At 34.0% G+C, this 25,672-nt stretch overlaps 1 protein-coding gene across 2 annotated transcripts in view; it reads left to right on the forward strand.

Annotated features, from left to right (window-relative positions):
* The window catches only part of LOC150098209 (uncharacterized), a 271,336-nt gene that overhangs the window by 135,509 nt on the left and 110,155 nt on the right, over window positions 1-25,672 (forward strand). For both annotated transcript variants that reach the window (XM_090406181.1, XM_090406182.1), the window contains exons 10-11: window positions 3,307-3,416; window positions 12,414-12,560. In XM_090406181.1, the coding sequence (XP_090262307.1) occupies window positions 3,307-3,416; window positions 12,414-12,560 (257 nt within the window). The remainder of the gene's footprint in view (window positions 1-3,306; window positions 3,417-12,413; window positions 12,561-25,672) is intronic.

Consider the following 25,672-nt stretch of genomic DNA (forward strand, 5'->3'; position numbering starts at 1 on the left):
ATTATAATAACAGAACAAGTATAAAAAGACAGTAGCGTGTTTGAAAAACAAATGCAAGTATGAGTTCCAAACAAACGTATACTACGCGCTGTCGCGAGTGCGCCAGTATTGAACAGAAGCAACGTGTGCATCAGAGAGATTGTAACTCAGGCTGTTGTTGATATGAGAGGAATCTAGAGAAATTTCCCTGGATTCGACAATCTTTCTTTCGAGTTCATCATAGCACACATGGATGTTAGAAGTTTGTGTCCAGTTTACAATGTGTTGGCAGCCTTCGTCTGCGTTAGCTGAAAAGAGAACGTGGCTAGAGAGAGCGCTAGCTCTAGTCCTGTTATAGGAGATATCTCTACAGTGTTCATCCAAACGTAGAGGGATGGATTTAGCAGTCTGTCCATAGTATGGCTTTCCACAATCACACAAAATCTTGTACACTCCTGGAAACTGAGTAGGAAGATGTTTCTGTTTATGTTTGCTAAGTAATGAACGAAGTTTTGGAAGCGTAGTGAAGCAAGTTTTGAAGTTAAATTTCTTGAGAATCTTGGCCAGTTTTGGTGAAAGAGAGCTGATGTAAGGCAAGGAGATGAAGGCTCTTGGGGAAGAGGGAGCTTCAGAAGTAGTTAAGTGCCTGGGGGAAAGAAATTTGTCAATTTTCTTTGGAGAGAAACCATTGTTAATAAAAGTTTTTTTAAGAAAAAGGAGCTCATTTTCAATTTCTCTTTCTTCTGTAAGTAATGATTTGGCTTGGTGAGCTAAGGTGGAAATAATACCACATTTTTGTGGGGGATAGTGATGGAAGGAAGCATGAAGGTATCTATCAGTATGAGTAGGCTTTCTAAAAATTGAGATTTTAATGTTCTCAGCACATCTGGTAAGTTTGAGGTCTAAAAAGGAAAGGCAGTCATCTGATTCCAGTTCGAAGGTGAAAGAGATTTTTTCATGGCACTTGTTTAGGTGGTCTAAAAATAAATAGAGGTTATTGACACCGTCTTCCCAGATGAGGAAAATATCATCAATATAGCGGTACCAGACTTTTGGTTTAAAGTGAAAGGAGTTAATAGCTTTTTCTTCAAAATCGTTGAGAAATATATCTGCGAGAATCGGAGAGAGTGGGCTGCCCATAGCCAGACCTGAGTTTTGTAAGTAGATCTTATTATCATATTTGAAGTGTCCTGACTTTATGCAATGGGAGAGAAGAGCAAAGAGTTTTTTGATATTTGTTCTTGAGAAGATCGAGGACTTCTTGAGCAGGTACATTTGTAAAGAGAGAAACAATATCAAAACTGGCCATTAAATCTGTTTTTTTAAGTTTGATGTCCTTGATTTTAGAAACAAAATCTGCAGAGTTTTTAACATGTGAAGAGTAAATTCCAGAAAGATTTCTTAGAAAACTCGCGAGATATTTGGAGAGATTATAAGTAGGAGAGTGTATGCCCTCAACTATAGGTCTGAGTGGGCAGTTAGTTTTGTGAATCTTGGGGAGACCATACAGTCGAGGTATCAAGGGATGAAGTGACCTAAGAGAAAGCCGAATGTTTCTTTGTAACTCTAAGGTGGTTTTTAATAAATTATTAGTTCTATTGTGTAGTTCCATCGTAGAGTCACTAGCAATTTCTGAGTAAGTATCACTATTTAAAAGTTCCAAGATTTTATTATGGTAATCAGACTTGTTTAAGATGACAGATGCATTCCCTTTGTCTGCCGGAAGGATAACTATGTTACTATTATCTTTTAAGGACTTGATAGCTGTCCTTTCAGAGTAAGAAATGTTGTCAGGTGGAGGTCTAGCTTTATTTATAGAGAAAATTGCTTCCATACAGAGGAGGTTAGCTTCTTTGTTTGGTAATAAAGAAGCTGCCTTTTCTATCTTTGTTAAGAGAAGTTCTCTAGGGATGGATGTAGGAGCAGTGACAAAGTTGAGACCTTTAGCAAGTATGCTTTCTTCTGCCAAAGATAATTGATGGGAAGACTTATTGATGACAACTTTTTTTAGATAGGTAGAGTCAAAATGAGAAGTTTTGCTATCCTGATTATATTTAAGATTACATTGTAAACTGGACTCAAACTTCTAACATCCATGTGTGCTATGATGAACTTGAAAGAAAGATTGTCGAATCCAGGGAAATTTCTCTAGATTCCTCTCATATCAACAACAGCCTGAGTTACAATCTCTCTGATGCACACGTTGCTTCTGTTCAGTACTGGCGCGCTCGCGACAGCGCGTAGTATACGTTTGTTTGGAACTCATACTCGCATTTGTTTTTCAAACACGCTACTGTCTTTTTATACTTGTTCTGTTATTAGAATTTTAAGTCTCTGTAATTTTTTATATACTTCTTTGATTGTGATATCTGAGGATGTTGATCTATTCAACGAAACTAGTAAACTAGTAGTATCTTTTTAAATATATCTTGTCATCTTTTTATCTCTCGGTAACAGTCATTAAAGCTTTTCCATATATATATATATATATATACACACACACACACACCAAGATCCTACATATTGTTGACATTTATTAATACCTTTGATATGACATGAAGAACATAATAAATATATTTAGTATCATGAGTCAGAACAGTGTGGACTTGGAGGGTTTACAATTACCTCCTGACACAGTTTGCACAGAGAAAACTGAAGTCTCACATAGAAATATGAGATTTCAGATTTCTTACAGAAATTTCTTTCTTTCTTCAGATTTCTTACAGAAAGATCATACAGTGTAAGTTATAAAACATTACAACGTTGTCTAGATTAGAATGTATCTGATGAATTAGCTTGGCTTCAATATCAGAAAAGCATATTTCTTAATGCTTCTCATCACTGTTAATTGGGTTTGCAGTCACATTTATTTCTTCCTTTTTTTTAAAAAAAGAAAAAAAACTTTTTGTTACTTAGTTCTTGTTGGGATTTAGTTGTAATTAAGACTGCCATTCTACTACACTTCATAATGCTATGTCTAATATTGTTAATCATTTGTATTATTTATGCTTGTGTTGCTCAGTGCAAAGTAGTGAGGATGCTCACAGCACATTAGATAAAATTCTACTTATTAATTTATTATTATTATTTTTAGAGAAGTAATCTACTCCAATTTATCAAACATGTATAAAATATTTCATGACGCTAACAGCTGTGTCTGGGAGGTGGTAATATTTGTGATGTAGGAAAGTAGCATTCTATTAATCTAGCACCTTAAAGTCTAATTTCCTACCTTTTTTTTATTTTTATTTATTTATTTATTGCAATTTCTTTTCTTCTCTCCCAATTTTGCATATTTAAATAAATAAAGTACTATTTACATTTCAGGTACAGGTAAATCTCAGTTCTTGAAGTATGCAGCTAAAATGAGTTCTCGCTCAGTCCTTACAACTGGAATTGGCAGCACCAGTGCTGGACTTACAGTTTCGGCAGTTAAGGTGATGCTCCTTAAAAAAATAAAAATAAAAAATGCTCCTTAAAAAAATAAAAATAAAAAAATAAGCACACACATTATTTATTTATATAAATATATACAGATTTATATAAAGATATTTCATGAAGACCTGATTGATTATAAATGCTTCTGTCTCTAAAGATCCTCTACAGATGGTAAGCAATCAAATTATTTAAGCAGGACATGTACTGAGTTCTTATTAAGAGTTATAAGTTAAGGATTCCATTGTTCACTTCTAATAGCACAGCATTAAATTTCTTCTTTGGTTGTGATAACGGTTTATATGCTGTCATAGCTGCACCATTTATATTAATCTACTTCTTGAGCCTGTCATAAATGATGTGTCATTGAAACTGAATGTGTAAACTTTTTTTCCTTTTTAACTAATCATTCTTATTCCAGGCCCATGTATTTGCTGTTTCACTATGGCATGCGTACTCTCTCTTGGAAATTAAGATCAAGTTTTTAGGCATTTAAATAAAATAAAACTATGTCTTTCCAACATTTTATTATCAGTGCATGTGTAAATGAATTATAAATTCTATGTAAAAAATATTAAAACTATTTTAAATAATGACCCTTGTACTCACTTGCACACACATTCAAACCTTAAAAATATGGATATAATAAAAATTATAAAATGTCTGCCAAGACATAGTCAGTTAACATATCAAATATATACAAAAGAGTCAGTAGTATGGGAAAATCTGACTAATCTCATCCTTGAACTTTGGAAAATGATTTCCAAAATAATCCTTGAGCAGTCTGAATTAATGGAGATTCTCAAAGAGGAATGGCAACCAACTGTATCAAATTTTCTTGCACACAATCACACACAAAGAATGTCAGTCCATATCTCTTCCTTCAAATCCATATCTGTACCTGTGCCTTCCTTCCTTCAAATATATTCTGTCTCTGTTCTGTTAAAACAGAAACCAAATTCACTAGAATTAGCTAACTGTCTAGCAATGAACAAGAACACAACTATTTTGAAACACTTGTATTTTTATTTGACAGTTTGGTCAAATAAGTTGTCAGGTAATTGTTTTTTTTTCATTCATCAATCACAAAAAGTGATTTCAGTCTTCAGTCACAACATTTTTCCACCAAAGGTAAAATGTTGTGATTCCTGCCTTATCCTTTGGAAGTTTTCACGAGTGAACACACACAAAAAATATTCTTTCGTGGTATTTAATTTTGATTTTTAAGGAAATTGTTTACAGATCTTATTTCTCATCTACATTCGTTCCTTTTACAGCATATCACAGTACAGCAAACTCTCATACAGCAAAAATCACTGATAATACAGTGATTTTTACTGCGTGAATAACTTAACATGATAGCTGGATATCACAAACAACAAAGAGCATTTAATAATGGTGAACACAGTGCATTTGTCAGTGGCACATTCAAGATGAGGTTTTTTTTTTTACTTGATGTCTTTTAGATATAACATGCAGAAAAATGTCTGTAAGTGATGACTTTAGTTCCCGTGATGAAAGGAGGCACATATTTATTCATTTATTCTTGTTGCTCCTAAATAAAATATATTGTTTTCATCAGTGACTTTAACCATGAGGTGTTGTTAGGCTTAACACCCTCACTAGTCTTACTGATAGCAAAACTACAAACACTGCTGCCTCATTCTCTTTACAACAGAATATTTTTCTGACAGCCAGCTTAAATTTTAACAATATAACAATATTTTTATACATCTTTTATTCCATTTCAATAGCTGAACAAATTATGCAATGCTGTTTAAACAGATTTAAATATCTTTACTGCAGCTCTATTTAATATATGTTAAACTTCTGCATATTATGCACAACTGCACATATTTGTACTTTCAGATCATTAAATTTCTTGACATATGTCCTCTCCTCTTTCATAAAGATGGAAAAGTGAGGATAAAGTTGAACGACTGAGGAATTGGTCCTGCTCATCTCATCTAACATTATTATAGTTAGTTGAGAAGAAATTGTCACACTTCATGCAGTAACAGGTAGAAGCTCCATGTTACTGGAACTTCAATCCCTGCAAAATGTTCTGTAACAACCATGACCACAACAAGTTCTCTAAATATGTGTAGATAGGTGGTCCTTCTAATAGTAATGTGATAAAGAAGAAGAATTATCTACACATTTTCTACTTTGGACTAAGCATCAAAATCATGTTCACTTTCAGGGATTCTTGCTACAGCCTGATAGGAGAGTCCTTGCTCATGAGCCCAAGTGCACAATTTGTGCTTCTGATACTTACCTAATCTGAAAAGTAACTAACTTCATCACTAAACATGAATTTAAACAGCATCATCCTTTGCTGTAATTATCATACCATAAAAAAGGTGAAACTAACTTCTTTATTTTTTCACTTTGAATTACTGCTTTAGTGGTAAACTTGAAACTTCTGTACGACATTTGATTTGTCACAGACTTAAAGTAGCATTAAAGATACATCATCATCATCAAATTCCTGACATGTGCCCTCAATGGGTGTACAGGATATGATAGTAATACATGAAAAATTTACATCATTACTAACTTCCCATCTGCAATTTTCCTCCAAATCAGTCTGTTACTTGTCAAGACTCCAACATTATCAGATCTTATATTTCTATCATCTAAAGCACTTTGTACCATATCAATCCACCTATATCTTGGTCTGCCTCTGGGTCGTTTTCCTGTAAACCTGGCAGAGAACACTTGTTTTGCTAATCTTTCTGTGACCATACCACCTGAGATTAGCTCTGCTAACGCATTCCTGGATGTTGACAATGTCAAGTTCTTACCTAATATCCCGTTTTTAATATCATATTGCCATTGATGCCATCTGTTCAAGCCTCTAATCTTTCTCAGGACTCTCATATCTACGGTCTCTAGTCTTTGGTGAAGTGTTTTACTTCTGACCTAGCTCTCAGATCCATAAGTTAAAACTGGTTTGAACACTGTCTTGTATACAGCCTAATTTAGTGTTCTGACTAATTTCTCTCTTATTCCATATGAATTTATTCAATTGACTTCCTACCATACCAGATTTGTTGATTCTGTTGTCTATTTCTATATTTAATTTACCATCTTCACTAAAAATCATGCCTAAGTAGCTGAAATGTTTTACTTGTTCCACAGGTTACCCCCGTTTACAACACAGTTGACATTTTCAACAATTCTACATATTTTCATTGTCTTTATCTTTTTAATGCTGACCTTCATACCATATCTATTACAATAGTTATTCAATTTAGTCAGGGAATCTTGCAAACTTGTAGCGGATTTATTTAGAAGTATAACATCGTCTGCATAAAGCAAAGCGCTGACATTAACATCTCCAATTCTGATATTATGTTTAATACCACTTTCCTTCATAATATGATCCATATAGATAATGAATAACAGAGGGGATAATGTACATCCTTGTCTCACACCAGATTTAACATTAAACCATCTTCCTACTTCCTTCAATTCTAACAGCTGACTTACAACTCAAATAAAGACTAAGTATTGCTTGATATAATACCCCATTGACACCATATAACTGTAGTGTATTGAATAGCTTCTCTCTTGGCACCCTGTCATATGCCTTTTCCAGATTGACAAAACTTAAATACAGATCTTTGTTATATTCCCATGCTTTCTCAACTATTTGTCGTAAAGTGAAGATCTGATCCTGACAGCCTCTATTTGGCCTGAATCCAGCTTGTTCTTCACCAAGCTTTTCTTCCACAATTCTTCTCAACCGTTTCTCAAGTATACTTGCATAGATCTTCCCAGGAACACTCAGTAGGGAAATACCTCTGTAATTCTCACATTCAGTTTTATTTTGCTTTTTATATATGGGTACTATGTGAGCTCTACTCCTATCATTGGGAATTCGTCCCTCTGTCCAGGCTTTCTGAACTATGCAGTGCAGCCACTGTAAGACTCTTATACCACTATACGTCAGCATTTCTGGTCGAATATCATCTACTCCTGCTGCCTTTCCACATTTCAAGCCTTTGATGGCTTTTTCTACTTCAAGTATGGATATGTATTCCTGACTGCATGCCTGGTCAGTGTTTTTTTACCACTGTGCTATCATCACTGCTTGTTTCATTTAGCAGTTTTTCAAAGTAATTACTCCATACTTCAAGGATATCTTTTTCTCCCATTTTCATGTCACCTTTATCATCTCTGATTCCTTTTACAGCACTCTTTCCTCCATTTCTAAGCTTCTTCAATAACCTCCAGAATATCTTACCACCTTCTTGATATTTATTTTCTATGTTCTTGCCAAAGTCCTCCCATGACTTTTGTTTAGCTAGTTTTACAAAGTGTTTCGCTTTCTTACATTTGTCTCTATATTCTCTAAGAGCACAAGCTGACTTATTTGACAGGAACTTTTGATATGCTTTCTTCTTTTCCTTCACTGCCTCTTTAACTTCCTGTGTCCACCATGGAGTTCTGATTTTTCTATCCTTGCAGACAACCTCACCACATTCTTCTCTGGCTGAATCAATCAGTGTTTCTTCAAGGCTTGTCATCGAATCTCCAAGGTTTGTTTTCTGTTCTCAAACTCTTTCATTTTTTCTTGAATAACCTTTGTGTATTTTAGTGTACAGTTCACATCTGAGAGCTTCTGAACTTTTATTCGCTTTAAAACTTTCTTACATGTTATTCTTTTCAATATGAAATTCAATTTTATCCTTCTCAAGACTAAATAGTGATCACTTATATTTTCAAATCCTCTGTACACTCTGGTGTCCTGCACCAGGGAGAAAACATCACTATCAACAATAACATAGTCAACAAGACTTTTCTTATTCCTTGCTTCTTCTCTCCATGTGAATTTGTGCACATTTTTATGTTGGAACATGGTGTTAGTAATAACCAGTCCATGTCCTGAACAGAAATCCAACAGGTATTTGCCATTATTTTTAGCTTTGCTCTTTTCTCCAAATTTTTCCAAAATATTTTTGTATGTCTGACAATCATTTCCTACTCTGCTATTTAGATCCCCAACAAGGACCAACTTTTCGTTTTTCATTGTGTCAGTTGCTTTCTCTAAAGCAACAAAAAATTCCTCCACTTCTACTTTAGTAGAACATTCTGTGGAACCATAGGCACAAATAAGTCTCATTGTCCAATTCACCATTCTGATATTAGCCCACATCACTCTACTTGAGACTGCCTGGCATTCAAGAAGATTACACTTGTTTTTTGTGTTGAATACTATGGCTACTCCTGCTTTTCCTTGATTGTCATTTCCTGAATATAACATTTTGTATTTATTGCTCAGAAAGGTCTCACCAGTTTTTGTCTTTTTTGTTTCAGTCACTCCGATTATGTCGATCTGGTACTTATCTAATTCCTCAGCTAGTTCCATTTCTTTGCCATTCAGGCTTCTTATATTGATAGCACCGATCTTTAACTCTGGTGATGTTGAGTTGGGGTGGGCTTTCAGATTTGTTCCAGTAGTTGACTTTTCGCTCTTCGCCCTGGTTCCCTGGCGAAAACAACAGGGGCTTTGTTTAACCGGGTGACGCTCCAGCTGGCATGAAATTTTGTCATGTTGTACCATCATTTTGTATATTGATTTAAGGCAGTAAGAATATTATTTGGTCGGCTAAATCCCAAATTGCCAGCACATCCTCGTTCGTCCTTATCCAGGTAGATACCCAACAGGTGCACCACGAGAAGGTGAGGATTGGATATTAGGTCAGAAGCCGTGGTCGGTTCTCCACATTCCTTTAACGCTATGTGGATGTCTCCTCTCATTTATACAGCTTTGATCCTTAAGCACCCTTATAATCAATCAGATCTTTAAGAAACAGCTGTATAAGTTATATAAATGCAAAAATTTTTCACTCAGTCACCAATATTTTTTTAAAATCCGTTTTATTTGCATTTTTTATGACTGAAATTAGAGCAAGTTGAGAAAAGATTAGTGATATTCACATTATAAGGAGATATTTTGAATCTAGTCAATAAAAAATAGTTTTCAAATTTTATGACTATAAATTAATAATATATAGAAATATCACATTATTATGTGGAACAACTTTGGGTGCGTCAGCAGCAACACTTCGCTGCACTGCTCTTGGTCTCGTTTACTCTGCAGCTGAATACTTGCTTGCATGGCTGAACAACACCCATGTGTACTTGGTTGATGCTTAGCTTAACACCACTATGTGCCATATTTTTAGAACAGTGAAATCAACCCAAACCTACTGGCTCCTAGTGCTAAGCAGCATCTCACCTCCACACCTTCGCAGATCCAACTTTCTTCTAAATGAATACAGCAAAATTATCGAAATCCAAGATCTCCCAATCCACAAAGACATCCCATCCCTAGAAATAAATAGGTTAAAGTCAAGGCACCCCCCAATCTTAACAGCGAAAAATCTTGCAGAGACAAGTTTTAACATGAAGGAGACATGGAAAAATGTCCTGGTGTAACACTTCAACAGGGGACTTCCATGAATTAGTGGTCTACCCTTATAGAATCCGAACTTGGCCTACCCTTAATAGAATCCACACCAATCATGGCAGATATGCATACAACCTTTACAAATGGGGCATGATTGCCTCACTCAGGTGCAACAATGGATCATCCCACCTGACAATTAATCATATTACAGTAGAATGTGCCCAACATGCATACAATGGAAACCTGTTGGACTTCATCCATGCTATACCAAGTGCAGTTGATTGGATAATCAACCTAGACATACAGTTGTAGTTTATTTTTGAGTGTCTCTTTTATGACTATATTATGTATTATTATAATACATATGTCTATTAAGTATTATGTTTATATATATATATATAAATGATTATTGTAATGTAACTTTTCATGTGTGAGCTATACGTTAAATAAAAATCACATTATTAAGTACTGTCAGTCCTTGACTTGCAACAGGATTCTGTTCCAATGATCCTGTCATAAATCAAAGAGATCAGGTAGAAAAAGCCATCAAAATCCTAAAATGTGGAAGTCAACTAGAATAGATGATATTTTGCCAGAACTGCTCAAATATGGATGTTTCAAAGTTTTATAGTGGCTACACTGCATTCCAAAGGATCAACTTTCCTGATCAGAAAATTAAATTCCAAATTAGAGTAGAGATCTCATGGTGCCATTTATAAAAAGAAAAATAAAACCAAATGTGAGAATTACAGAGGAGTTTTCTTACTGAATATTCTAGGTAAATTTATATAAACATACTTGAAAAAAAGCTAAAAAGCTAAATTTTGGAAAGAAAACATAGAGAAGAACAAGCTGGATACAGTTCATAAATAGAGGTTTTCCATGATCAGATTTTTACTTTAAGACAAATAGATTTAAAAAGAAACAATCATGGGAATATAAGTTGGGTCTGTATTTAAGTTTAGCTGATCTAGAAAATCGACATAACATGGTGCCAAGACAAAAGCTGTTCAAAATATTAATTATGGTAAATGGAATGTTATATCGAGCAACACGTAGGCTATACTTGATTTGTTAATCAGCAGTTAGAATCAAAGGAAGTACAGGAAGATGATTTTTTTAAAATGTAAAATCGAGTGTGAGACAAGGGTATATATCATTCCACTGTTATTCATATGTTCATCAGTATGGATCACATTATGAAGGAAATTACCATTAAATCAGATATCAAAATTGGAGTTGTTAATTCTCAGCTGATTACTTTATACAATGTGATGTTATACTCTTAAATAAATAGAGTACAAATCTGCAGGATGAATAAAAATAGCAGAAATATTGAAATCATGATGCAGATTGTGTTTTCAATATTTCTGCTATTTTCATTCAATCTATTTTATTGTCAAAAAAGCTGAGATATTTAATTTGGCAAATTAAATATGGAATTAGATGACAGGATTAGCAAACATGAGAGAAAAAAATGATAAACTTATATGGAATATGAGAGAAATTAGTAAAAACACTTAAGTAGCAGCACACAAGACAGTGTTCAAACCAATTTTTATTTATGGATCCAAGATCTTGGTTAAAAATAATGGAAGTCATTAATGATTATTAATTAAATTAATTAAATTTATTAATAAGTTTAATTAATTAAACTTATTAATAAAGTTATATTAAATAATCAATATAACTATTAATTATTAAAATTATATTAATTATTATGATATAATAATTGAATATACTAGAAGGAACTTGGCATTATTAGCATTCAGAAATGTGTGACCAGAATTAATCTCATGTGGTATTGTCACCTAATCTGAATGAAAGAAAAAGAAAGAAAAAGTGTTTGATGGCAGGAGAAAAACCTTATTAATTATTACTAATACTATTATTGTTATCATGTAAGAAATTGTAAGCATCCATGCAGAGAAATTTTGTGACTCATGACATGAATTCTAAACTTGGATTTTTACAAATGGTGAGCTGAAATAGTGTTAGACATGAAGTATTCACAATATGTTTTTTGTAATGGTGGAGTTGCCATTTCAGGAAGTACTAAAGTACTGTTCTGTGCCTATAAGAAAACTGCATGTGATGCAATAGGATAACTACAATACCACAGACTTTGTAGTTGAGTTGGTCTAAGTAAGGCTGCTAAAACTAGAAAGAGATCCATGTAAATTTTTCATGGATCCATTACAAGTTTGTGGAACAGCCACAAAAAAAAAAAATAATAAATAAATAAAATAATAATAATAATAATAATAATAACAACATGTACCCATTAATTTTTATTGTTCTGGTCTACTGTTGATTCTAAGTGTTGCCATTGCTGTTGAAGAGAGTGAATTAGCTTGTAGCCATTTGTGCTATCATAATACTTGAGTCCTTTGTTAATTATTATATAAGTTTATGGATTCACTCACAGTATACTGGAAACTTGTTCTGGTGTATCTAATATTTAGTACTACATGATATTGGAATATCTTGTAGATCTGAAATTTTGTTATATTTGAAGGCAGGTGCACCATATTCAGATTAAAAAAAAAAATTAAAATTTAGTTTTTTGTTCTTTTAGGATAGTGGTGAATGGCAGTTAGAAGCAGGTGCGTTGGTCCTTGCAGATGGTGGTATTTGTTGCATAGATGAGTTTAACAGCATCAGGGAACAGGATCGTTCAAGCATTCATGAAGCCATGGAACAGCAGACAATAAGTGTTGCTAAGGTGAATAAACATGTTTGAACTAAAACCACAGTAATAATAGTGATAATCAGTGTACTTTTCTTATTTCTTAATTTTTATAGTTTTGCCTTATCGCCCATCAGGAATTCTCAACAGAAAAGGTTTAAAATATTGTAAAAAAATGTTTATATATATGTTATGTGTATATATTTTATGTTCAAGAAATTCCTACACCAGTTACAAATTTCATAACATTTTTTAACATTTTAAAAATATAATGCATTATTGTTAAAAAAAATTATCCTGTGGACAGCAGTTTAATTCATAAATATTTTCCAATGAATGCTAAATGTTGTCCAACATTCTGAGAAAGGTTTATAACATTCTGTATCTTTTTGACTGTTTGAAAGCATTATCAAATTCCAGTATATAACTGCTATGAACCAAATTTCTCACAGCAGTTATACTCAAAGGACATAACAGGATACTGTCTATGATAGTACTACAAGTTTGCATTATTATGCCTACTATCAACACTTTTCTTATAAATTGATTTGTTACTTATCAGGAATTCCAGTATTGTCAATCTCACATTTCGTCTTCTAAGGCACTACTAATAGTATTAATTCATGTAGATCTTGTCTTCCTGTGAGTGTGTTTCTGCCATTTCTAGCATTAAACACCTATTCTGCTAACCTTTCCCCTCTCATTTTGTTTAATGACTATACCACCTTGGATTAGTTCTCATATATTCTTCACTGCTAACAACATTAAGTTTCTTTCTAATATCTTTATTTTTTGAATATGATTCCACCATTAATGCCATTTTTTTTTCCCTGAACTCTCAACATATCTCTGATCAATAGTCTTTAAACAACTATTTTATTTCTTAAATCTGAGATTGAATTGACAAGTTACAATTGATTTGAACACTGTCTTCTGTACTACTAATTTAGTGTTACATAATTTCACTCTTATTACATATAAATTTTTTCAGCAGGCTTCCCATCATACCATCTTTTCTTATTCTAGTATCTATTTCCAACTTTGCCAACCTCACTAAAAATTGTGCTAAGAAACTGAAATATTTTGTTTCTGCTGATGGTTATCCATTGAGAATTCAGTTCTCACTGCCTATTTTCATAGTATTTGTCTTTTATTGCTGATTTTCATGCCAGATTTCTCATAGCGGTTATTCAGTTTAAGTTATTAGTCTTGAGAGCTGGTGCTGGATTTATTTTGGCAGATCTACATAAAATAAATCTCTCTCTCTCTCTCTTTGATTTCATGATTTTGAAATCAAAATTTCACATGGTTGGTGAAATTCTTCTAAATAACAAATACAGGATGTTATATTCAAGCAATAGCAATCAGAAAAAGGAAGGAGTAACTGCAGCATTTAACACTAAACACAAGGATAATCTTCTTGAATGGCAGGCAATATCAAATAGATTTATTTGTGCTATGATCCCACAGAAGGTCTACTAAGGAAGGAGTGGAGGAATTTTTTGAGTTATTAGAGAAGGTTGCCTGCTGACACAAAGCAGAAGTTGGTCCTTGTTGGATATCTTAACAGCAGAGTAGGTGACAAATACAAGACACATAGAAATGTTTTGGGAAAATTTGGAGAAAAGAGAAAAGCTAATAATAATGGTATCTGTCATACCCTGGATTTCATTCAGGATATGAACTAATAATCAGTAACGCCATTTTCCAGCATAAAGATGTGTACAAATTCACGTGGAAAGAAGACACAAGAAATAATAGAGATCTTATTGACCATGTTATTCTTGATAGGATATCATCATGCTGGTTCAGGACACGAGTATACAGAGCATTTGAAACAGTAAATAATCATTAAGTTTTGAGTAGGATTAAATTCAATATCATACCGAAAAGAAAAGCATATAAGAAAGTTTTAAAAATAATCGATGTCTTTTTAGTGGTGAACTGTAGACCTCAGTGTTATTCAAGACAAACTGAAATCTTTGAAAAGAAGTACCAATCTAGAATGGCAGGCAATATCATATAGAGTGAAATGACAGATATTAGAATGGGAAATTAAACATTGAAGACTTTGGATGCTCATTGATAGACAAGAAAGCACTGATTGACTTAGCCAGGGAGACGTGTGGTGAAGTTGTCTGAATGATAGAAAAATGAGAACTGTATGGTGGATATAATAAGTTAAAGAAGGATTCCTAGAAAAGAAGAAAGCATATCAAAAGTTCCTAGCAAGTAAGCTGTGTGGTTTCTAACATTTTTCCTGAATAAGAGAAAAATGTAAGAAATTGAAGCATTAATAAAGAAAAATTGGACAGCCTGGTGTTATATTATAGTTATGAAGCCTGGCCTCATTATCAATAGCTAGTTCTTTGCCTAAGATCCAGAACTGAAACTTTTTGCTAATTTCCAACTGTTGTTCAACCTTAATGACAATAATTACAATGTGGATGACACCAAATACCATTTACTCCACACCTACATCCAGCACTGATATCTCCAGAACCCTTAGGTCCCCAACGCAGACCTTTGGTTATCCAGTAGATTTCTGTTTGGCAAACTGAGCATTTTAGCCAGTCACATCCCCATTTTTTCATCACCTCACAGGAAGGGCAATGCATTGCTTGTCCATTTTTTACCATATTATCAAGAAATTCAGCAGTCTTTTTAATTTCTTCATTCAAAACTGCATTTTTTATTTTTATTTATTTATTTATTTTTTTTACAAACTCCTGATAGTGGCGGCAGGCCATACCTTCATGAATGGCTTCACAAAATGGCTATACACCATCCAGGACGATCAGGTGATTTACAGTGAAAACTTTTTTTTCTGCTAGGCTTTCAGCCATTTTTACACTGAATTGTAAATGCTGTTCATACAAGTGAGGGGATACTAATGCTTTTATTTCCTTTCCTGTAATTTTTCTTTATTTATCTAAACCAGAAATGCGAAAAAAAAAGGTAAGATCAAAGCATTGTTTAAAAGTATCTATGAGAAATAAGCAATGAGAGAAGATATGAAAAAGTTGTTAATGAAAGCAAAGATGAAGAGTAAGAAAGTAAAGATTGTGAGTCTGCTTCCTTGTATGATAGAACAGAACTGTGAAGAAGGGCCTTGATTGCCAATGAATTAATGAGAAGATAGTGCAAGAGGAATGGTGTACAGTTTATTGATATATGGAGTGAATTTCATGGACAAAAGAACTTTTATATATATGCCTGAAGGACAACATTTAAATGGTTTGGGAGTTGGATGTTTGGAGAAAGTGTTGTTTAGTGAGATTGTGGTAGTGCAAAATCAGGGAAACTAGAGATATTAGGGAAGAGAAAATCAAGCATGTGTCTGGCCACCCCTATGATAAACGAGCATGTGTACAGTAATGATTATGCAATGCTGGATGGGATTTCAATGGATGGAAGCACAGGTTTCCAATTTTTGGCATTAATCAGCTCGACTTGGCAAAAAATTATAGGCATCAGTGAGACTTGGTTGACTGAAAATGATATAGTTACAAGGATAGAATGTAAAGGGTATTGTATTTTCAAGGAGGATACAAGGAACATAACAGGAGGTAAGGTATTGCTGATGATAGCTGAAGAATTACAACCAACAAAATTACAAGTTAAAGAGAATTTTAGGTCTGAAGGAGATGGTTCATTTGAGGTTGTCTGGTGTGAGATAGAGGCATATATACATTGTTGGGTGCTGCTACAGACTAGGGGGTCCTCAGGAAGATGTAAATGCCATGTATCGGCAGGTTAGCACAATGAGTGTAGGCCAAACAGTTATTATGGGAGACTTTAACTATGGGGACATTGATTGGAGGGAGGAAAGGGGACATGGCAAAATGGAAGTGGAATTTATACAGTTGCTAAGGGATAATTACATGAAACAACATGTTATAGAGAGGACAAGGGGTTTGAGGGTATTGGATCTGATAATAGCATCAGAAGATGTATTCATAACCAAGGTAGACACTGCCTCCATTTGGAGAGAGTGACCATGCAGTGAGAAGTTGCCAAACATGTGGAGTTCTCTGTCAAGAAGGGGTTTATGTTTAACTATAAGGCTGGTGATTATGAGAGAATCATCTTGGAAGAGTGCCATGGCTTGAAAAAGCTACAAGGAAAGAATGTCAGTAATGCATGGTGAGTGGTCAGAGATTGCTTGAGAGTAGCAGTATCAGACTGCATACCCAAGGTCAGGAGGAAACCAAGTTGGAATTAAGTGGATGAGTAGGATATAAAGCAAGAGCTGCAAAAAAAAAAAAAAAAAAAAAAAAAACCCATTGTAGAGGAAATATAAAGAAAACAGTGATCAGCATATTCATGAGCAGTACAAAGTGCAAACAAGAAGGGTGACTATATGGTAAGAAAGGCCAAATCAGACTATGAGAGAGAATTAGCAAACAGGCCAAAGTAAACCCAAAAGAGTTTTTTGTTATGTAGCAAGTAAGAGGAAAAATGACTATGGTAGGATGACTTTAAGCAATGCTCATGGTAGGAAGATGACTGAACCAAAAGAAATAGTTGAGTTGCTGAGTGATCATTTTGCAAAGGCGTATCTTCCAGGTGGTGATACTACAGTTGCTGATGTTACAGAGATGTATATCAACATTGAGGTAGATGAACAGGAGGTGTTCAGCATATTAAAAAATATGAATGTGAGCACAGCAGTGGGACTGGATGGCATATCAGTCTCTGTACTACGTGAGTATTTTGGAAACTTATTGTGTCATAGTAAACATCCTTCAAAGCAGATATTCAAAGTGACATTGATACTTCTGTTTTGCCTGGATTGAACTGGAGTCTCCATTTTTTGTAATATTCACCTATTGTTTTCAGATCTTTTGTAAGTACCTCTTCAGCCTGACTCATGTTTTTGTGTCGAATGGCAATTACAGTGTCATCAGCATAACAGAACTTCATGAGATGGTAGCAGGCAAGTCATGCATATAGGTTATAAAGTTTATATTTACTGTGATGGAGCATCATAGTTTTTTTCCATCTGATTCTGTGTAAGGTATTCAAGGCATAGTCTGCTCATAACTATTGTCTGATTGACAATAGTTATGGTGCTGGATGTATTTTTTGTGTTTTTCTAGGCAAATGTTAGTAGATCTCCAGTTTGACCATAATATGATAAGATGCAAGAACAAGGAACCTTTTAAACACCTAGAATAGAGAGGGGAGTAAGTGGATCCTTAGGAGAGCAGACAAGGAAGCCAGCTTCAAATGAGGTTTGAAAGCACTGTAGACATTATATTTCTTTAAAAAATATTTCATTAAATTTCTTTCTTTAATATTTCTTTAAAGAAATATACAGGAAAGAATATATAAACTTCTGTCAGAATCTTAGACAGTTTGTAATGGGATTTGTTTCCTGACATCTCTTTAGGAAGGCCAGCTGATTGAGTTGTCATGACAATTTTATATTCCATTTACCTAGCTGATGTGGTTTTACAAGCAATTTCTTGTAAAACAAGCTCTTGGTCTAGTTTTCTCTATTGTCGAATATTGCTCACCAGTGTGGCCAAATAGCACGCATGTTAAACTTGTTGATAACCAACTAAATAATACAATGAGACTGATTTCTGGCACAATTAAATCAACGCCCACACACTGGCTTCCAGCTCTTAGCAACATTGTTCCACCAAGTCTGTGCAGGAGTATAAGAACATCTAGGAGAACACAGCCCTACCAATACACTTAGATTTCCGAGACTTAAGTGTACGACGATTGAGATCGAGACATCCACCACTACAATTAGCCACAACTACTACTACAATCTAACTTCGACCTGAATCAAAAGTGGCAAGAACAGTGGGAGAGCCAGACAGATGATATCGCAAAATTTTCTCTCAACAAATTACAAGAAAGTTTTGATGCTTGCTCACACCTCCCACAAAAATCCTGGACTCTGCTTAATAGAATACGAACTGGTCATGGTGTATGTGTGGATGTGCTTTTTAAATGGGGTAAACAACAATCTCCTACATTGTGATTGTGGAACTCAAAAACAAACTGTGGATCATATTGTGACCCAATGTTATCTTAGAACATTGGGTCACAATATTCAGAAGACATATTGGACTTTTTAAGTGCTACACCTGAAGCTATAATCTTTTTGACCAACATGGATGTAACCTTTTAATTTTATTGGTTTTTAAAATGACTTTTAATTTTATGTGTTTTTAAAATGACAGTGTATTGTACTGCACATTTTGTTATTCATGCCATAAGAATAAATAAATAAATAAACTTGAAAGACTTTTAGAATCAGTAGCAGTTCTTGTAGATAAACTTGTACATTGGTTATACGTGGTTTTTAATTTTTCCAGGAAATGACATCATTTCCTGGGAAAATTATTTTCCTATATTTATTTCCTATATTTCAGCAATGTTACATTGCCATCTTCAGGGATCACAAAACAATGATATGTGCACTCAGGCAGCAACACTAAACAAATTAGGCTGAAGAAAAGCAACTGAAGTCAATCCTAAAGGTGCCTCCTATCAGGCTAAATTGGGTTGTCTTGGTCATTAGGCTGATGTTCTTAGAATGCAAGCTTCCCAAATTTGGGGCAGTCTCATGCACCCAAATGTGTTGAGGTTTGGGAAGTTTTTCAGTGATTCAAGGAATAATCTTTCATATTTGTACTTGCTGCAGTGTAATAAAGTGACCTTCTTCCAGGGTATTCTATGGTGGGTGTCCAATGCATGGATAGCAAGTCCTGAGTGGCTGTATTGGTGAAACCAGATGTAGTCCTTGTGTTCGGATATCCTGATATTGGCTGTCCTGCCTGTTTGTCTGTAGTAGGACAGTTTGCAACTGCAAGGGACCTGATATACCCCAAGTTAGTCTAGGGGAAGTAGCTGGTCTTCGATGGAGCAGATAAGAGAATGCCAATTTCTTATGTGGTTTGTAACTAGTTGTGAGGTCAGTTTTTTAAGGATTTTTGTTAGTTTTTCGGATGTATCCCAGATATAAGGAATGGTGATAGATTTAGTGCAGCCAAAAGTGGGTTTATGTGGAAGAGTTTAAGACTTTTTCTTCAAAGGTCTCCATAAAGAAGTTGGCCATGGGTGGAGAGACTGTTTGGCTATGCTACGTGGATGATGTGTTGTTCGCTATTTGGCCACATGGCCTAGATACACTCCACAATTTCTCAACACACTTAAACAATCAACACCCAAGGATCCAGTTTACCTTGGAAAAGGAAAACAACAACAGTCTCCCTTTCCTAGACACTTTGATTACACACCAGCCTGATGGATCCCTGTCTTTCTCTGTTTACAGAAAATCTACACATACAGGTAGATACTTTCACTAGCAGTCATACCACCCCTCCTCCCAACAATATGGGATTATAAAAACCCTATATAACTACTGGACTTTAACACCTTTTTAGCCAATGGGTGCATGAGACTGCCCCCAAATTTGGGAAGCTTGCATTCTAAGAATATCAGTCCGCTGGCCAAGGCAACCCAATTTAGCCTGCTAGCAGAACCCTTTAGTACTCTAGGACCAACTTCAGTTGCCTTTCTTCAGCCTCATTTGCTTAGTGTTAGTGCCTTCATGCGCATATCATTGTTTTGTGATCCTTGAAGATGGTATTGTAACGTTGCTGAAATATAGGAAGGTATTGATTAAAGTTTTAATTAATATTCTAGTATACATTGCCATTTCCTGAAAAAATTAAAAGCTAGAATCAGCAGCAGATTTAAAAAAACAGCCCAATCTTAATAAGGTTGTATTAATCTTCCCAAATTAAAGAATTAATAAAGAATAAAGAATTAAAGCGCCTCTCATAAGACTTTTGTCTTCATTTAGTCTAATTTCATTTCTTCCACTTATTGTTTCTTGTGTGTTATTACAATTCTAGCATTGTATTCCTGGAGATGTCTCTGTGACAGAGATGAAATATTGAAACAAGTAAACCTGCTGTTTAATTATTTCCATTTGTGCTGTAATTATTCCATTAAACTGCATCACGAGTGTAAACCAGCACCTAAGCTTCAATACTTGGTTAAAATCAACACTGCTATCACCACATTACAAGAAGAGCTTCTTGAAATACTTAATCCAGAACTGTGGTCTGTTCTGTTCACCATCTCTGAAAATGTTGCTAGTAAAGAAACTGAAAGGTTGAGAATTGGCATCTGCAAAAAATTTGAAGCTCTTCAACAGTAAAGCTGTCCACAACCACAACAAGAATGCATAGTGGTGAATATGTTGTCACCAAACACTCTCAGAAGATGCAGTCAACACACTTATTTGCTGTTGTGTGCCCAAAAAACTACTAGTTTTGGGAATTATGACTAGAGTGGAACACAGTATTGATGAACTTGCACCCGCAGTATATAGCTAAATAACATTCGTTTGGATGTGGCTAGTATTCTAACTAAATCCAAACCTCCCAAGAATAAAAATACGCCTTAAGAAATATCAGCACTGATATCAGCAATACAAATGGGCCAATGATTCCAAATTACTTTTCTCCCTTACAGTCAACTCTCTCTCATATATTAAAAATTCTACACACTTCTAAAACATTAATAAAAACAAATCTAACCTTGACACATCCTGACATCATGGTCAACTTTGATATTAATTCAGTAATCACTAATTTACATTTGATAGACCTTGACCTCATTAAACTACATTGTCTCTGACATAATTGAATTATTTACATTCATCATATATGCAAGTTATTTCTTATAGAAAGGAAAAATATACAAACAGCTGGATGGGACTGCAGTGGGTCACCCCCCCCCCCCAGCTAACTTCTATATGGAGTATTTTGAAAACCAAGTACTCAACATAGCCACACTTAAACCAATAGTTTGGCTTGTTGAATCCTACTTCGTCTTAATCTGTACCATCTGTACCTTGGATCCGACATGTTATTTACTACGATGTTCTTAACCTAAAAATAGTTGCTAGTTGGTTTCTAATTCAAATATAGAGAAAATTTATATTTAAAGACTGCGCCACTCTATATCTGAATTAGTTCAAGAATTGAAGAAAAATCAACCCTCAACTATTTCTCCTTAATATATATACTGGCCGAGTATATTTGACTTACTTAATTTACCCGCTTTGGTTCGAATATTTTATGAATGGTGCAGTAAAAGAGATTCAGGCAAAATACAACTTTTGATTAACAAAAACAAACATTTAATATAAGCTATATAACACATACATAAATTCTACTTCTAATTTAAACAATAAAAACAAGTCAAACATTAAGCCAAGTCAATCACATTAGTTCAACCTTCCAAGCCTTCACATACACTTTCTCAGCTTCTGAGTTACAAAGTTCCTATACATATATAAATATAATAGAACTTCCTATCTAATCAGTTTTCACACACTTCTCAGTCATGCTATAAGTTCAAAATATCGCAGGCACTAATAGTTGAAAATATCTCTCTAACAATTCTGAACTTCAACTCTCAATCACAAAGAGTTTCCACAGTTGAGGTTAGGTTAAGCGTAGCGTAATTAACACTCAATTCTTCGAGCATTGAAGTAATACACTAAGATAGTCCTTACCGGAAATAGTTCCTAGTACATCAAATACGTTGTGAGCAAACTTTTAAATTATTTTTATTTCACTTAAGAACACATCTACAAGACTTATCCACAGTTATAATTAAAACACTATCAATCGCGCTTCAGAAATCCAGACATCGACTGCAGGGTACTTCAACTATCCTTGTTACCACTCATAAACTAATTAAAACACTGTGCGGTTCTCCTTAGGGCAAATCGGAAATAAGCCGCAATTCTAGACCAACTGGGTTTATTCCAAATTCTTCCTTGAACGTCCAGCTTTTTATATTATCCGATTACAGCATCAATTTCCCTTTTATTATTACTGCTGGCTTCACTTTCAGCTAACTATAAAATTCACTTCGTCCTTGCTCACTTATAAAAATTATCCTCTTAACTCCTGCCCTTAAGAACCTTTCATTTACTTCTACTTCTCTAGTTTATGCCCTTGCTTCCTTTCACTTCCAAGTTTCCATCCCAACTCTCTCTTGTTACCTATTATATTTTTTTATTATTCTTTTTCCAGCCCTCGCTCTGTTCCACTCGCGCTCGTTTATTTCACGCGTTTCCATGACAACAAATAAACGTAAACATTTTCGCTAACGTTACATAAAGTTATACCACTACATTCAGTTATTACATAACGTTAAACTTTCACAAACAAGAATAAATAGAATATTTGCATTTCAATAAATGCGTAGTTAAATTACAAATACAAGTTCCTATAATATTGACATAACAATAAATAAAATAGCTTAATAATATTTAATACAGAATCTTATTACTATTAACACATATCTTTGATTAAACAATTAAATATTAGATATAATTAAGGTAATTACATGATATCAAATTATAATTTAAGTTATTTACAAATGTAGCCTTTGTGATGGAAGATCATGTTGGATTCTGAAGCAAATAATAACTACTCTAATATCTACATAATCAGAATCCAACAGGCTGTATTAAGTTGATGTTGTTAAGTTACTGTTTGACCTCATGGTCCAGATGCATTAGACACATTTTTGGCACATTTTAACAGACAACATCCTAAATCAAATCTGAAACATTTAAAATAACAGTAATCAAAAAAGAAAAAAAAAAAATTATGTATACATGCAGTTCAACTTGAGGCCCTATGCTCTCAGTGGAGTGAAGACGAAGAAATAATTAAGTTAGCTTACTCTGTAGGCTGACTTTTAAACTAAAAGTTTGGATATAGAATAAGGTGAGGGGGGGGGTAATAACAGATCTATCCATCACATTGATTCTTACATTCGTCATTGTTTTTTTTATTCAAATTCATATTTGGGGTTTTCTTATTTTCTGTTAATTTTTTTAATGCTGTTGAAATTATGAAACCATCTTCTATGATGGTTGCTCAACCATCATAGAAGAAATTGAATTGGTGAACCCTTTTGTCAAGAACAAATTTTACTAATTTATTGTTTACATTGTTATATATATAATCTACTAGGGGGGTCTGCCCCCCCCTCCCCCCCGACATCTATGATGGCTAACAAGTATGGTAAGGAAGTTTAAATCAGATTTTGAGAGAAAATTAGCTAAACAGCCAAAGTAAATTCACAAGAGTTGTTTCACTACATAGCAAGTAAGAGAAATAATGATTATGGAAAGTTAACTTTATTAAGTTCTGATGGTAGGAAAGTAACAGAAGCAGAAGAAATAGTTCACAGTTACAGTTACTAAGTGATCACTTTGTAAGAGTATCTCATCCAGATAGTGACTTTGCTGTTGCTGACGTCACAGAGACTGAAGTTAGAATTGAGGTGGATGAACTATACTGAAAAATATTAATGTGAATACAGCAGTGCCTTGGTGGTATTTCAGTTTACATGCTACGAGAGTGAGCAAATGAACTTTCGGTGCTTTTGATGAAGTTGTTTAATCTAAGTCTCAGCTCTTTTCACTCCAAGGTTCCAAGGAGTGAAAAGAAGGTAAGATAGCTCCATTACTTAAATGTGGCTGCAAGACAGAAGTAGCCAAATTACAGACCAATTAATATCTCTGGAGTTGTGGTTAAAGTATTGGAAAATTTGGTTAAAAGTTTTGACTCCATGGAGTATCTGTGTAAATAATAATAATATTATTATTATTTATATGGATTTATTTATAAGGAGGGAGTTAAAATTTTCATTACTTTCTTCATCCCCTTTCACTGGTGCATATACTCCAAAGAGAGTCATATTACCTTGTTATTTAATCCTGATTTCTATCTTTTATTCCAATAAATATAATTACTTTCTTTTTTAGCATTCTGTATACCATTAATGCTGCTACTCTTGCTTTTGCTATCTCTCTCTCTTTCTCTCTCTCTTATTACTGTTTACACTACTGTAAAATTGTGTATAATTATTAAGTTATGTAATTAATTAATTTAATATCTTTTAACCTTTTCTTTATCTTGGACATGCCAAGGTACCAAGATTAATTAGATTGTTCTCTTTTCATTTCCTTTTGAGACTTGAAAGCAACTTAAATGTCCTACCAATAATCATTAGCTAGATAAGAAGTAATAAGGCCCTGCAATGAGAATATCATCTTATAGCTTCTGGAATGCTATGCATTGGCATATATTATATTACTTCATTTAATTATTTTTTATATTAAATAGTATAGCTATCAATAGTATCTTTTTGTTTGCAGCTTTTATATTAATCTTTTTTTTGGGGGGGGGGGGAGGATATTGTTTCCTCCATTTTTAAACAAGTACTCTTCAAAGCATTTTGCCACTTTCCTGATATTTATCTTCATGATATTTCCTGATATTTATCATATTTTTTTTAAGAATATTCTCATGAGTTTTTCTCTTCCCCCTACTTTTCCATATACCTTTCTTACATTTTCTACTGTATTCTTTGAGAGCACTTGATTTTCTAGCTAGGAATTTTCTATATGTGATTTTTTCCTTTTTTTTTTTTTTATGCCCTTGTTCTTTGACTTGTGTTCACCATGGAAGCTTTTATTTTTTTTTATCTTTGCAGAAAACTATCAATAACTAAGTATTTTCTGCAGATTTTACCATCCAGTCTCAGTGGTTTAGTTCTTATGTTTTCAAACTCTTCCACTTTTTTTTTGCATTATTGTGTATTTATTTGAGCCTATGATATACATCTCAGAAATTGTCAACTCTTACCACACACTTTTCATTTGGGATATTAATTTTCATCTTTCACTGATAAGTTAACAGGTTGTTACAGTAATAAAAAAAATTAGTTTTAGTAACCTGACTAAGAATGTTTCTTTCTGTCAAGAAATTAATTGATGATCTCTTTCTCACTAATTCACTTCATGCACTCTCCAGTCTGATTAGCTGATGATCATTTTTTCACAGATTCTCACAGTCATAGATGTTCTGTTTTTCTGCCTTATGTCTCTTCTGCTTAGGTATTTTTATGGAAAATGTTCTGTTGAACTGGCCCATTATCCCCTACACCTGTTTCCAAAACCTTAGAACATGAACTTCTGTTGATTAGCGTCCATTCATTCTCCAGCTTCAAACTAACTTAATGAATTTTACTTCCTCCTCTTTCATTCTGTCTGCCTTCATCCTTTGGAATATCCTTCCCCA

This window comes from Typopeltis vanoorti, chromosome 16 (genome assembly GCF_054136105.1).
Source record: "Typopeltis vanoorti isolate ZY-2024b chromosome 16, IOZ_Tvanoo_1.0, whole genome shotgun sequence".
NCBI lineage: Eukaryota > Metazoa > Arthropoda > Arachnida > Uropygi > Thelyphonidae > Typopeltis > Typopeltis vanoorti.